We start from the raw sequence: 12,800 nt of genomic DNA on the forward strand, positions 1-12,800 counted from the left end.
ACACACACACACAGTGGCATAAGGGAGTGTCCTGTGAACAAACAGCGAGACCATCTGTCTGACTGGACCCGAGTAGAAAACAACATCAATACTCTGTTCAGAACAGAAACATTAAACATCAAAAAACATTCATCTTCTGTAAATGTTGTGCACATGACAAATAAATAAATGAACTTGAAACTACTTCCTGTCTGTGGCCCATTGGTTCCCACTAAAGACGTCAATATCTAAAAACACAAATATGTAGTTTCATCACTAATTTACTGTAGTTTTTAATAAACAAACTGGAGGAAGTGTTCTTTTGTTGGGGACTATTTTCATCGAAGATTTAAGTATAATCTAATTCATAATGTTTGAATATAAGTTATGTTGCAAATAAAAAGAACAACGGTCAAGCTGCTTCAATTTACATGTTTCCACGATGCATATTCATGATCATCTGTGACAACCTGCTTTATCGACTTAATATTCTAAATGTATGGCTCACAAACTCACCACTAAAACAAGAACTGAAGCTAGTTTCATACACGTCTTATTCTCTTATAGGTTGTTTTTACTTCCTGTTCTCTTTGCTCTTCAGTGTTTTAATTGTATTTAAATGTCCTTTTATTATGTGTTTCTGTTGCACTTTGTGTCGGTTTTTCAAAATGTTTGATCTGAACTCTGAATTGCCTCGTTGATGAAATGTGTTACATAAACGAACATACATGAGGTGTTTTGAGAGTAATTCAGATATATTGTAGACTAGATTTGATTGCATTTTTAGCACCTAACTCCAAAAGAATTACAGATCCGGCACCAGAATGTAATGTCGGGAGAGAAAATGTACAATATGCACAAAGTAAAACACAACATTTTGTAATATCTTTTAATATTCAAAACATTTGCACAGAGTTTGGTTGGCAGCTAGTGAGAGCGTTCTGAAGCGTGACACAGAATCCACACAGACGGGAACCTCGTCATTTTAATCAAAGTTTTTCTTCATGCTTTAAATAAAAATAAAACATCGACTTTTGACTTGACGTGAACTCGTGTTGCGTTCAGGGTCGTCCTCGTCAACTCGGGGGAAAAAAAGCTCACAATCACATGAACAGGTCATTTAGGTGGAAATACTAAATGAACACGACGCCACTGTGGGTTGAAACGAGGTGAGCCAGGCAAATGTGATTTGTCCGAGTTGTGGAGGAGCGCCTGAACGCACCGTCTAGAGCTGCAGTGAACTGAACTGGACAACAAACGGCACATTAATCGTACAACAGTAAACAGAAGCTCTGCGTTCTTCTACCAAACACTGCCAGGATCCTAAAAGTTAACCAACCTGATTCATAACCGATCTGTCTATGAAAATAAATCTACAGCTTTATACAGTTAGTTTCCTTTACAAGTGTATGAAACATTTACTTTGACATATTTACACTTTTGCGTCACAACAGATGAAAGCGTTGCTGCTTAGTTTGACTGGCCTCAATAAGAAATACGAGCAAAAGCAGCACTCTTCATCTGTAATGATGTATTTGTACATACAGGGATGAAAACATCTTCAGAGTTCATCACAAGTGTTTAGATTAACTCCACGACACAAAATGAACCTGTGAGCTGAAGTTAGTTTGTTACATTTAAAGTTCCCAAGAAGGTCGAGAATGAACGTTTATGCTCATTAAAATGTTGTTTTTCTTTGTACAGTCAGAAAGAGACATTTTGCATAAACAAATGAACATAAATCTAAAGAAGTAGAAGAACTCATCTAAAACAAAACCTGATAAAGAGAAATCAAAAGAGAAAAGAAATAAAGATGTGAAGTCAGGAGCAACTAAAAGATGAAACCCGTAACGTCTTTTATAAAGAACTTGTTGAATTGAAATGGTTATATACATATATGTGTATATACATATATAGGCAAAACTATTTGTAAGCGATTAACGGCAATAATAACTCCATTCTTGCTTTTTTTGTGTCATTTTGAGCCATAAAGTCTGAACTGACTTCATGTAAACACGTGTGAATATGCTACATTAAGAGCTGTGACGTAGTATTAAATAGAAAAAAAACTATTTATGGTGGGAGGTATAAACAAACACGGTCAACCAGGAGATCAGGTTTTTAATAATAATTATGTTATGTTGTTAAAATGACACCAAAAGCCTAAAATGTGTTTTCATGACACGCTGAGCATCTTTCAGAAGTTGTTTTGTTTCTAAGCTTTCCTTTAACATCAGGTTGGAGTTTCAGCTTTTCATTTTTTTCCCTTTGTAACGAGCAATTAAACCTGCTGCAAAATCTATCAGTTCAAAAGGAATCGGATCGTAAATCTTTGAGACTCTCTGACCTTTGCTAGACCGAAGATACCAAAAATGAAGAGAAGCTAACGTGGTTAATTAGCCGTGCAGCGCTGTGTAGCTTTATTGAACCTCCTCTGTAGGTGTGACGTCGATGTTACAAATATGTCTCTTAAATAAACGATGCAAACCTAACGGACAGTTGATGCTCGTTAACAGGAAGTGAGAGAACTAGTGTCGAGTGAAATGAACAAAAAGTCAAACAGAGAGATGTTGAACTCGTGTTAGTGGTCATCAAGCTTTTTACAAAAAGGTTCACGAATGAATTCTTCTTCTGTGACCAGACCGTAAAATGTCTTTCTTTACTTCTTAAAAATGGACACAGTTCAATTACAAAACCTCTTTTTCTTGAGAAACTTATAAAAGCATCACTGTGGAAATCTTCTACCTGGAGTCTTCAAAACAAACGTCAAAAACAAATCCAAATCAATAACCCAGCCCGTCACGGCCTCGTGGATGAAGGTAATGTTCTGGTACCTTTGTGAAATCTAACCTGTTGGGTCCCGTTATATAAAAACATCAGCTCTTCTCCACCTGAGGGGGGCGCCGTCCTGGGGAATCAAACCACCGCTTTCCTCTCTGCGGACAGAGTGTCGACTCGCTCTACGACTCGCTCTCCACCAGTCTGTCTGTCTGGCTGGCAGACGCTTGCAGGGGTCAAAAGGTCAAGAGTTTTCTTGGAGTGAGAAGTGTCAGCGCCAGACAGACAGGTGTCTCACAGTGCAGAGGTCACGCAGCAGCCGCCGGATTCGCTGCTTGAGCTGCGGGAGGCGGGACAAAGGGTCCGGAGGCTCCAGCTCGCCGGAGTGGTCCAACCAGGACTCTAAAACTGAAGACGGAGAGACGGAGGAAAGGAACTAAAGACGGTATCTATGATCGCGTTAAAGACACCAGACTGCTTTCACAAAAACAGTCATTTAAGCTCTCAGGTCACAGGAGTTACTGCTCTACTGCTGCTTCTGTCTGTTAGTTTGTTTGTGTTGTTGTGTGAATTTGGTGAAGCTGAAGAAACCCTTTAAAACACCAAAATCACAAAATAAGACCAACAAACTAACAGATCCATGTGGCAGTAGACGAGAAACACCTCTTCAAGAAGTACTACCCTGAGCCTTCCTCGTAGCACTTATTGTATTCGTATTCGTTTACTGCACTTATCCTATTCGTAGTAGTTTGTAGCACTTATTATATTCGTATCAGTCTGTTGCAATTATTGTTTTCGTAGTAATTTGCCTCTGCACTATACATTTGCTCTGGTTTATACTTTGAGATGCTTGTTTAAGAAAGGAGATGCACTTATGACTTCTGGTGACTAGTAGTTCTCTTGAATACCTATGTTGAATACACTTCCTGTAAGTCGCTTTGGATAAAAGCGTCTGCTAAATGACTGTAATGTAATGTAATGTAATGTAACTCCTATGTCTTGTGAGGTAAAATCACTGGTTTTGTAAATGGAGTCTGGTGTCGTCAATCCAACAGATTCAAACTCTGCTTGTGATATAATGTAAAGAGAACAAAAGTCCTGCAGTGTGTATTTCTTTTGACTGTGTGTGTGTGTGTGTGTGTGTGTGTGTGTGTGTGTGTGTGTGTGTGTGTGTGTGTGTGTGTGTGTTACCGTCCAGCTCCCGCTCTATCATGTCCATCCTGGCGCTGATCTGGTGGTGCAGAGACTCGACGTGCTCCAGCAGGTTCAGCTGACACTCGGCCTCAGACGCCGGGCGCGTGTGTGCGTGTTCGCGGCTGTCCGTGTGCGTGTGGTCCTCTCTTTGCTTTATACCCAGCATGTGTGTGTGCCCCACAGCGTACGCATCCGTCGTGGCGTCATCAGCCGGTTGCTGGTCGACATATTCAGGCTTTAGTTCCTGTAAAAAAAAAACAGAGTCAGAAACTCGTGAATCAAACAGGATTATTGTATTTTTTAACGTATGACGGAGAGATTTCTGATAAAAAAAACAGAAGAAGGTTTTGATATTTGACATGAAAACACAACGTGTTCTGAGATCACTCGCACAGATAAAAATAGTTCTACATTTACTAGAAAAGAGCCCGGAGCCTCAAACTGGGTTTAGTGGTCTCATAGCAACAACAGGATCCGGATCAGTGCCGAGAACACCAGATGCTAAAAGGTCTCCGAGACGAGCTTTTGGTTTCTTTACATCATGCTTCCTGTTCATCTCTTACATAAACCACCAAGTCACACTTTGTCCATCCAGTGATGTGATCAATGTGCAGAACAGATCAGAGGATCAATGAAGTTCATATTGATCCTCAGGGAATGAAACGCATTTCTGGAGATATTTCACTCAAAACATTGTTTTTTACTTTGTTGCAGTTTGCAAAATGATATATATATACATATGTAGTATTATGTTTATGGAGTCATGAAAACCCTGTATTAATTAAAGCCTTCAGTAAACACATAATGACATTCAAATGTTTCCTTTTCATATCCTATGTACTCCTGAATGTACAATAATCCACCATAAACCTAAATGTATATTAAGTCCAAGTCATACAGAAAAATAATAAAACACTGTGATACAACTTAAAAATGCCAGATTCTTAAAAATTACGTTCATACAACAGTTTGTATAATATCTTACAAAAAGTTATTCCTAATTTTTTCGTGTGTTTTTCCTACAACAATTCAGCAACAGTTGTCAATTTATGTTTGTTACATGAATACAGACTTTCAAAATAAACTTCCGTAAACTTAGTAAAATACTTAGTTAGGTTTAGAAAAGATGGTGAAAGTATTGTTTGTTGTATATTAACTATGAATAACAGCACATTATTTTTAGTAGGTTTATTAATGAGTGCTGCTTAGACTCATTTTACATAAAAGTGTAAACGGGGTTTCTAAGTGAGGGACGAGAACAAAGCGTTAAAAGATTCTTTGAGTTTTTACCCGGAGCTCCGTGTCGTCCTCCTGCTTCACTGCAGCCGTCTGCCTGTCCTTTTCCCTCTCCTCTGCTTTTTCCCATGATGCACCGGGCTTCTGGTAGCAGTGCTCGCTGCTGACGTAGCAGACGGGCGTCTCTCCTCTCGGGCTGGACGCCAACCTCGACCCCTCCTCTCGTCTCCACGGCAACCTCCACAGCTGCAGGTCGGGATGTGACGGAGAGCTGTGCGGACAGACGGACAGAATGTGAAGCTTCCGTGGACGTCGACAGCAGCACGGAGTCACGTGACGTAACGTAGCGGTACTCACTGCAACAGGCTGATCTTCAGCTGCAGCCCGCTGAGGACCTGATTGAGGCCATGCGTGTGCGCCAGCAGACTGTTGGTGTGTGAGATCGTGGAGGCGTTGATCTCCGAGTAGTTCTCCTTCACGCAGGAAAGGCCAAACATGTGACCGGATATCAGCAAATCAGGTTCTGACAGGAACCGCTGGGGCCCAACCTCCAACCACACACACACACACACACACACACACACACACACACACACACACACACACACACACACACACACACACACACACACACACACACACACACACACACACACACACACACACACACACACACACACACCTATTATCACTATGCACCTATTATAACATCTTAGCCACCAGACTCCATTCACAAAAACAGTCATTTAACCACAGAACAGAGTTGCTGGTCTTCTGCTGCTTCAGTCGTTTAGTTCGTTTGTGTTGTTGCGTGACTTTGAGAGAGAGATATATATATATATATATATATATATATATATATATATATATTATATATGACAAATGGAGCAGTAAAGCTACTGTGAGAGATTAATAGTCCTGGAAATCAATTTCTACTTTAGTCAGTGAGGCTAACTGCTAAAATGAGCACAACTTCATCCTCTTTGTTATCGCAGGTTTTGGTTTTTGGACTGTTTGTATCTGGCAAATCAATCATGGCTTCCTAGTTGCACCGAATAGCTCAGAATTTTATGTTTTTTACAGAATCTGGTTAAATTAACGGTTTATTTTAGGGGGAATTTAAAATGAGACCTGAAATAAAATGTTTTTGATGAAATATTACAATTTTAAAATGGCAATTTCTAATCACATTATGTTTTAAGGACTGTCAGAAAGATGAAAATCTTACGACAATCACAGTTCTTACAGCTTCTGGCTGTGATGAACGGTGTAGTTTTGCTGATCATTTAAAGAAAACATGCTTTTCCGTCCCACCAGAGGGTTTTGGGTTCAGAGGGAGTTCTGTTATGTGAAATAAACATCAGACGTCCTCACCTGCAGTGTGTCTGCAGTAGTAGCAGGTGTAGTTGTGTGGGACGTTGTCTTCGTAGAGACCCATACAGGTTCCATGCTGCCAGCACAGACACGACTCACACTGCAGACAAACACAGACACAGAGGATTAATCACTGATCAATCAAAGTGATCGGTGTTACAGATTCACAGAGACCTCAACGAGCATCTGAGCGTGGAAGTGTTTTAAAGAAGCTCCTGTGTGTGTGTGTGTGTGTGTGTGTGTGTGTGTCTCTCACCTGGATCATGAAGTCGTTCTCCTCGTCCACTTCGCACACACACCTCACCACCTCACAATCCTCCGTATCCATAGCGACGGGCCAGGAGGGCGTGTCCTCCCCGCTCTCCGCCGTGAGCGTCGACCAGTCGCTGCCGTCGTCGGCTGAGGGAGACGGAGACAGAAGCCTCTGGTTTACTTTACAATCAAGATCAGAAAAGCTGAACTCTTCACATGAAACGAGTTCTCACGTTGTGTGTACGCGTGTTCGTGTTCAGACGACAGCTTCAGCGTGATCGGAGGTCGGTCGGAGTTCTCGTCGTCGCTGCTGCCGAGTCCTGACGAGAAGAAAGAAAACACAAAACACACAAGTTTATACACAAAGTGTGTGTGTGTTCATGAAGTAAAGCCAACTGTTGCATAGAGCGAATGCAAAAATGCAAATGGATGCAAATAAGTTCGGGAGAGCCTATCAGCAGTGAGATCCCCCTGTTGTCATTGACGACGGTTAAGAGGGGGGGTCGACTCTCACCTGGCTGACTTCTCTTCTTCTTCTTCTTCTTTTTCTTCTTCTTCAGTTTGACTCTCAGGAAGTTCTTCCTCTCCTTTCTGTCCTGGTCTCCTGTTTTCACATCTGCAAAACAGACGGAGAAGAAAAGAAAACAACTGAACTCGTCCTAAAAAAACTTATTTATTTTACAGATTAAACACATTTAAACCTCGACCTGTTTGACCTTTCTTTAACCCTCTGAACCCCCAAACAGTTTCAGGGTGTTTTTTTTTTTGCTTCTGTGACATTTTTCTCTCCGATTTCTTGATTTTCACTTCAAAATAAAAGTCCTGCTCCTCTATGGAAACAGAACAATCATGACTAGAAGTAGAGAGAACTCAAACATGTCTTTAGTGCAGAATAACAAAGTAATAATGACATAAATAAAGAAAACTTTTGCACGTTGAATTTCTTTGAGAATTCATTTTACAGAAAATGGCAAACAATGGAATCTATATATACAACATGATTCCAAGTGTTCAAAAGTGTTACCAATGTCAGAAATAGAAATAGAGGCTCCACATGTTATATATATTGAACCATTTACAATTTAACAATCTCTGACTCTCACTGATTTGTTGTCACGTGACTGTTGAATCATGAATCATGTCTTCATAGTTTCACTGAGGAGCTCAGAATATTTTTTTTTTTTTACAGAATCTAGTTAAAGGAGACGGTTTATTTGTGGCCAAGTTTTAAATGAGACATGTTGAATAAATATAAGAAATAATCCCAATTTTAAGTTTAGTTTGGTTGCGTTTTTCTGACGGAAGCGTTGGTTACACATGATGTGTTCAAGGACCGTCGGAAATATGGATATCTGGTAATAATGACTTTTTTTCCAGCTTCTGGTTGTCATATACGGTTTTTGGGGTTCAGAGGGTAAAACAGACATCAGTTAAATCAAACAGTGAAAATGTTTGTGAGTTTGTCTCCTGCGTTCTCGTCCTACCCGTGTCCATGGCGCCGTGCTCTCTGTCGTCATGGTGATAGGTGTTCTGGTCCTCACTCTTGCAGTCTGACAGGAAGTCGCTCCCTTTAGAGGACGACCTGTTCCTCCTACAACGACACCAGTCAGAGTTAAACACAACATTTCATCCTGCTAACTTTTTACTGTGAAGCTGCCGTTCTGGGATTCGAACCCCCGGACTCACCTCGGCGCCTCCAGCTCCTCGTCCAGCAGCTGCTCGGAGTGGTAGTACTTCATGTGGTAGTGCAGCAGACTGGCCTTCCTGAAGGACTTGGTGCAGCCGACGCCGGGGCACTTGAAGGGGTTGTGGTCCAACTCGATGGAGAGGATGGGAGGAGGCTGGTTCTTTATCACCCTGTAGACTACCAGAGGAGACCAGTGTTGTTTATTTACTTATTGTGTTTAAAGTTATTTACTGTCATTAAGGCTTTAACTAATGTTTTTTATTCTACATTATAAGCTTTTATCGAGGTTATGGAATGAACCAAACCAAAATGTGTCTGTAGAGTCAAAGTGTGTATTGAAAACTGACGAATACCAGTAAGATTCATAATTGTGTTTTTATATTCTTTGATCAGACGGTTAATTTAAATTGACACTTTTTAGAATTATATCCAACAGATAACGTTTAATATCTGAGAAATCCCATGTTTATATATAAAACTGAATGTATGATTTCACAGAATAGTAAGTGTGCGAGTTCACTTACGAGGCTCTCTGCTGAATCTGTGTGTGGTGGGAAGGTGAGCCTGACGCTCCAACAGGTCTGACAACGACAGAACAAAAGAGAGAAAGGACTTGTTTTTTCCTTAGAAAATACTCAAACGTTGAGCCATCTTACGTTTCAGGATCAGTCGTTAATGTCATTATGTTGATATATAAATGGTTCTTAAAAAATAGAGATTGTTTACAGTCTGATTTCTATTTTTCTTCTTATCCACTTTCTTTAATGAAGTGGAGAAAAAACTAAAATAATACAAATTATATATATATATATATATATATATATATAGAAAATATTTAAATATATAAAAAAAAAGATAAATCACATAATATTAAATAAAATTATAATTAATTAAATAATAATTAATAAAAACTTTTTTTTTAATATATGGGCCAATAGAGTATTTATGAAGTTTACCCTTGTCCATGTGGGCGGAGTCAGCAGGAGCTGGCTGGGCGCAGTCAGCTGTGATTGGCTGATTGTGAGCTCCGCTGCTTCTACCTGGTAGAGGAGCGATTCATTAGAGTTAAATAACTGGTAATAAAAATCACAGTTTTGAGTCACTGATCGGATCAGCACCAGAGATATAATGAAACGCTTTGATGAGCGATTGCTGTGAACTGGGTTTATTCAAGTTTGTTAATTTTTCCTCTTACTCAGGAGCCTCTTTTCATAAATTCACAACTTTAATCTCTGAATTCTGAGTTTTTTTTCTCTGTTTTTAATTATTTTGTTTAACCTAAATGTCTCTAATAAGACGTTGTATTAAGGGGACTTACCTCTCCCACAATGCATCACTTCAACACTCATGAAGGACTGATGTTTGTCAACAGATCATGTGACTTACTGTCTGTCTTCTTCTTTGCTGGTGGATGAGAGGATGAAGGTTCTGCCCTCCTCTTCCTCTCCTCCTCTCCTTCCTCAGCTCCTTCCATCTCCCCTGATGTCACCTTCTCCTCCGTTTCCTCCTCCTTAATCTCCTCCTCTTCCTCCTCCTCCTCTCCCTCATCCTCCTCCTCCTCCTCGCTCTCTCCTTCCTCCCATCCCTCGCTTCCCACTGCACTCTTCTCAGATCTGGACTTCTGTGTCACAACAAACAAACAAACAAACAAACAAACAAACAGTTGAGATCAAAGGATGGTGATTGGTGACGTCAATCAGATGAGGACCAATGGGAGTGTTTCTTACTTCCTGGAATGGTTTCACCTTCGTGGGCTTCACAGTCAGAACCACGCCGTCATAGAAACGCACTGTGTAGGACTCTGAGACACACACACACACACACACACACACACACACACACAAACACACCATTTTTTCAATTAATCAACTGGTCATTTCCGCTCTAAAGCACAGTAACGTGACATCAGGTGTAAAAGTCGAGCCTCACCGTCTTTGTTGACTCGGAGGATTTTGGCCGGGTAGAAACGACAGTCGGTCCAACAGGCCAGAACCTTCGCTCCCGAGACAAACATCTGAGACAAAGACATGAAGACACATGAGGACAAACAAAGAAAAGAGAAGAAGAGCATTAAGACTGGCACTGCGGGATGGAAAAGCGTGTTTACATTAAACAAATCGACAAAACTAAAACCTTTTATCAAAACCAGAAGATGTAAAAACTGTCTTTATCATCAGATTTTCATCTTTCCAACGGTCCTTGAACACATCATGAATGAGAAAGCTTCCATCAGAAAAAGCCACTGAAACAAAGCTTAAAATTGTGAATTTTCATCCAAAACATTTTATTCTACATGTCTCATTTAAAATAAACCGTTTCCTTTAACCAGATTCTGTAAAAAACATTAAATTCTGAGCTCCTCAGTGAAACTATGAAGTCATGATTGATTCATCTGAGACCAACAGTCATGTGACAACAATTCTTTGAAACTTCAGTTAGTAGAGATTGTAAAAATGTAAATAGTTCAATATATATAGCACGTAGAGCCTCATTTTTTTTCAACATTGGAAAAACTTGTAGACTTGGAAACATGTTTAATATATAGATTCTAGTATTTGCCAATTTTTGTCAAATAAATGATGAAAGAAATGTTTCTTTTTTTATGATTTATGTCATTGTAACTGTGTTATTCTGCACTAAAGACATGTTTGAGTTCTCTCTACTTCTAGTCATGATTGTTCTGTTTCCATAGAGGAACAGGACTTTTATTTTGAAGTGAAAATCAAGAACACAGAGAGAAAAATGTGACAGGAGCAAAAAAAACACCTTGAATGAATTCACATTTTTCTGTTAGACTGATGATGAAGATCATAACTATATAAATGTAACCAGGACACGCGTGTCGTACCGGCTGTGAACACGGAGGGCTCAGGCCCTGCCTCCTCAGGCTGACTCTCTCCAGCGGACGGATGTACGGCGACGTCCAATGAAACCATTCGTTGTGTCGACGGCTCCACTGGCGGTAGTGAACATGGATCCGCTCTTTGTCGTAGTCGATCTTCTCGATCGTGGCCGGGTACCTGACGGGATGAAAAAAAAAAGAAGATGAAGATAAAGTGAGCAGATTCAAACACAAAGGTTTTAAATTATATTCAAACAACTTAAAGATATTTATTTTTACAAAGAAAGTCAATTAGTTTTTAGATGCTTTAGAAACTGGAGGTCTCAAAATTCTACATGTGAGTAAATATTTGTTTCTTTGTATATATAATATTTGTAGTTATTGTGGATTTTTTTACCTTTTTTTTAAACTTATTTAATATTATTTCCTGTTGTATTACTTATTTATATATATATATATATTTTTTTTTTGTTTGCACTATCATCTCTGCTGCTGGAATCCTGTAAATTTCCCCGCTGAGGGACTAATAAAGGATCATCTTATTTTATGATGCATTTAATATTGGACTTGTTTCTTTACAGGGTTTGTACAAAGGCAATATATAATTAAAATTCAAAATATGCACTTTGTGTGTGTGTGTGTGTGTGTGTGTGTGTGTGTGTGTGTGTGTGTGTGTGTGTCTCACCAGTTCTTGTGGCGGTCTCGGGCCTCTAGCTGAGCTCCGACCTCAAAGGTGATTCCTGACCTGTCTGGAGGAGTCTTCATCTTCATCAGAGAGAGAGAGAGAGAGAGAGAAAAGTACTACAGTAAATGTACTGTTTATAATTAAATATTTTGAATTTACTGCAGTTAAATCTTCAGGTAACTTTCTAACATATATTTAATACACTGTAGAGTTTATTCTACGGCTAGTGGAGAAATCACAACATCTCAGAGGTAAATATTATACTTTTTACTGTACCTCAGAGGTACATATTGTATATATATATATGTACACACACATATATACACATACATATATATCATATATATACATATATATACATATACACATATATATACATATATATATATATATATATATATATATACATATATATATATATATATATATATATATATATATATACACACACATCATATATACATATAAAAATATATATATAAATATACACATATATATATATAATATATATATAAAAATATATATATTATATATATATATTTATATAAATATAAATATATATATAAATATATATATATATATATAAATATATATATTTATATTTATCAGTAAAACATCAGGGAACATCTTCTTACGGCTTTGCCCTTTAGAGGAACGTTTTTTAACGTTATATATATAAAAAACGTTTATTTATAAAACGTAAACGATGGTGAAGTTGAGTTCGGAGGCGACGTCGTCTGTGCGTGATGACGTATGACGTAACGACGTAACGG

General features: G+C 38.9%; 1 protein-coding gene across 1 annotated transcript; it reads right to left on the bottom strand.

The window, feature by feature from the left end:
• Positions 1-862: 862 nt before the first annotated feature.
• Positions 863-12,113, bottom strand: LOC129099650 (PHD finger protein 20-like). The gene is made up of 17 exons (XM_054608969.1): positions 12,028-12,113; positions 11,349-11,520; positions 10,430-10,514; positions 10,228-10,301; positions 9,887-10,121; positions 9,457-9,540; positions 9,025-9,081; positions 8,500-8,677; positions 8,298-8,404; positions 7,328-7,429; positions 7,047-7,133; positions 6,818-6,960; positions 6,554-6,661; positions 5,545-5,735; positions 5,242-5,458; positions 3,949-4,195; positions 863-3,165 (listed from the first exon to the last, which is right to left on the bottom strand). Exons 1-17 carry the CDS (start codon positions 12,111-12,113, stop codon positions 3,029-3,031), a joined length of 2,310 nt encoding a protein of 769 aa, XP_054464944.1. The 3' UTR covers positions 863-3,028.
• Between the last annotated feature and the right edge of the window lie 687 nt (positions 12,114-12,800).

Source organism: Anoplopoma fimbria, chromosome 12 (genome assembly GCF_027596085.1).
Source record: "Anoplopoma fimbria isolate UVic2021 breed Golden Eagle Sablefish chromosome 12, Afim_UVic_2022, whole genome shotgun sequence".
Classification (NCBI taxonomy): domain Eukaryota; kingdom Metazoa; phylum Chordata; class Actinopteri; order Perciformes; family Anoplopomatidae; genus Anoplopoma; species Anoplopoma fimbria.

Coding starts and splice junctions, on each gene's coding strand:
- LOC129099650 (XM_054608969.1), bottom strand. CDS start 12,113: ATGAAGATGAAGACTCCTCCAGACAGGTCAGGAATCACCTTTGAGGTC. Junction 11,521..12,027: donor CGAGACCGCCACAAGAACTG/GTGAGACACACA, acceptor TCATCCCGTCAG/GTACCCGGCCACGATCGAGA. Junction 5,736..6,553: donor GACACACTGCAGGTGAGGAC/GTCTGATGTTTA, acceptor GTGTGGTTGGAG/GTTGGGCCCCAGCGGTTCCT.